Source organism: Dipodomys ordii, unplaced genomic scaffold, assembly GCF_000151885.1.
Source record: "Dipodomys ordii isolate 6190 unplaced genomic scaffold, Dord_2.0 Scaffold108, whole genome shotgun sequence".
Taxonomy (NCBI): domain Eukaryota; kingdom Metazoa; phylum Chordata; class Mammalia; order Rodentia; family Heteromyidae; genus Dipodomys; species Dipodomys ordii.
This window is the reverse complement of record NW_012267324.1, coordinates 2063117-2064575: the sequence shown is the minus strand read 5'-3', so window position 1 is coordinate 2064575 and position 1459 is coordinate 2063117. Positions and strand designations below refer to the sequence as shown.

Below are 1459 nucleotides of genomic sequence, written 5' to 3'. Positions count from 1 at the left end.
CCCCGCCGGCCCCGCCGCCTCCCTCCCCGTCCCCCCCTCTGCCTCGACCTTCCCAAGCGCCTGGGTGCCGCCGGGGCCGCAGGCACGGGGAAGTCTGAGAACACCAGGGGTCTCGGGACTCCGTGGGGCGCGTGGCCACCACGCAAGGCCGGGCCGTGCGCGCCCTAGCCGAGTGCAGGTCCCGGTCCGGGGCAGTGACGGCAGAATAGGAGCTCGCGGCGGCTCCCGTCCGCCGGCGCTCAGGGCTGCAGCCCGCACCGTTGTGCCCGGCCCCACAGACCGCATGGACGCGCTGCTGCGGACCTTCCTGCCCCGCTACCGCGCCCAGCTGGCGGCTGCCGTCCTGAGGCGACTCTCCGAGGAGCGGGGCCCGCGGGAGCCGGCGGGGGCGCAGCTGCTCCGCAGCGAGGTGAGCGCCGCGGGGAGGGCCGGCGAGAGGCGGGGCCGCACGCGGGGCGGGGCCTCGCTGGTGGGCGTGGCGAGGGCGTGGCTCTAGGCGTGAGGTCTCTTGTGGGTTTCCCGAGGGGCGGGGTATATGGGCGTGGCTTCTAGGTGAGGGTTGGCGGGGCCCAGGTACTTCCCGGCGGGGTGTGCCCGGGGCGGGGCTTAGAGACTGGGGCGGGGCCTTTGCGCGGGGCGGGGCGTCGGCGCGTGCCGCGGGGCGGGAGCTTCCAGCCGGCGCCGCACGGTGGCGACCCCGGCTCACCCCGCTCTCCCTGAGCAGAAGCTGCCCCGGGTCCGCGAGCACCGAGGGGCCCTGGCGTGGCTGCAGGGCCGCCCGCCGCGGTGGCAGCCCGTGTTCTGCGTCCTGCGCGGGGACGGCCGCCTGGAGTGGTTCGGCCACCAGGAGGTGAGAGGACGCGTGGGGGGGCGCTCGGGCTGAGGCCCCGCCCAGGTGGGCGGGGTTCGGGCTTTGTCCCAGTGGCGGGATGGGTAAACTGAGACCCGGGCCCGGGATGGCGGTCAGACTTCTGCCCCCAGCTAGGAGCTGGCAGAGATTCCTTGCGGCCCCGGACTTAGGTTCCACACCTGTGACCTGGGGGTGTGGAGGTCAGGAAATTCTCAGGGCGGAAGTGCAGAGGAGGGGCCGACTCGGGGAGGCGCCCCGCCCGGCCCCGCGGTCCCCAGCTGGTCGTCTGGTTGTCCTTCCCAGGAATTCGAGAACGGGGTTCGCCCACTGGGCTCCGTCGCCCTGACGGGGTTCGCGTTGGGGACCTCACAGCGGGACGTCCAGCTCGGCCCGCAGCTTGCAGGTCAGCTCAGCGCGGAGCACGGGGCGCCCGCCGCGCCCCCGGGCCGGAGCGGGGTGGGGGGACCCCAGAGGCCCCGGCCTGCCTCCTGTCCCGGAGGGAAGCGCACAGGGGCAAAGCCTGAGCCGGCAGGCAGGTGCAGGCTGGACGCCGGCCGGGCGCTGGCCGGGGCGCTGGCCTCCTTCCGCCCCGTGTCTTCGGCGTCCCAC

At 75.5% G+C, this 1459-nt stretch overlaps 1 protein-coding gene across 1 annotated transcript in view; it reads left to right on the top strand.

The window, feature by feature from the left end:
• The window catches only part of Fam129c (family with sequence similarity 129, member C), a 21674-nt gene that overhangs the window by 602 nt on the left and 19613 nt on the right, over positions 1–1459 (top strand). Inside the window, exons 2-4 of the mRNA XM_013028338.1 lie at positions 279–409; positions 725–850; positions 1154–1453. Coding sequence (XP_012883792.1) covers positions 279–409; positions 725–850; positions 1154–1453 — 557 coding nt within the window. The remainder of the gene's footprint in view (positions 1–278; positions 410–724; positions 851–1153; positions 1454–1459) is intronic.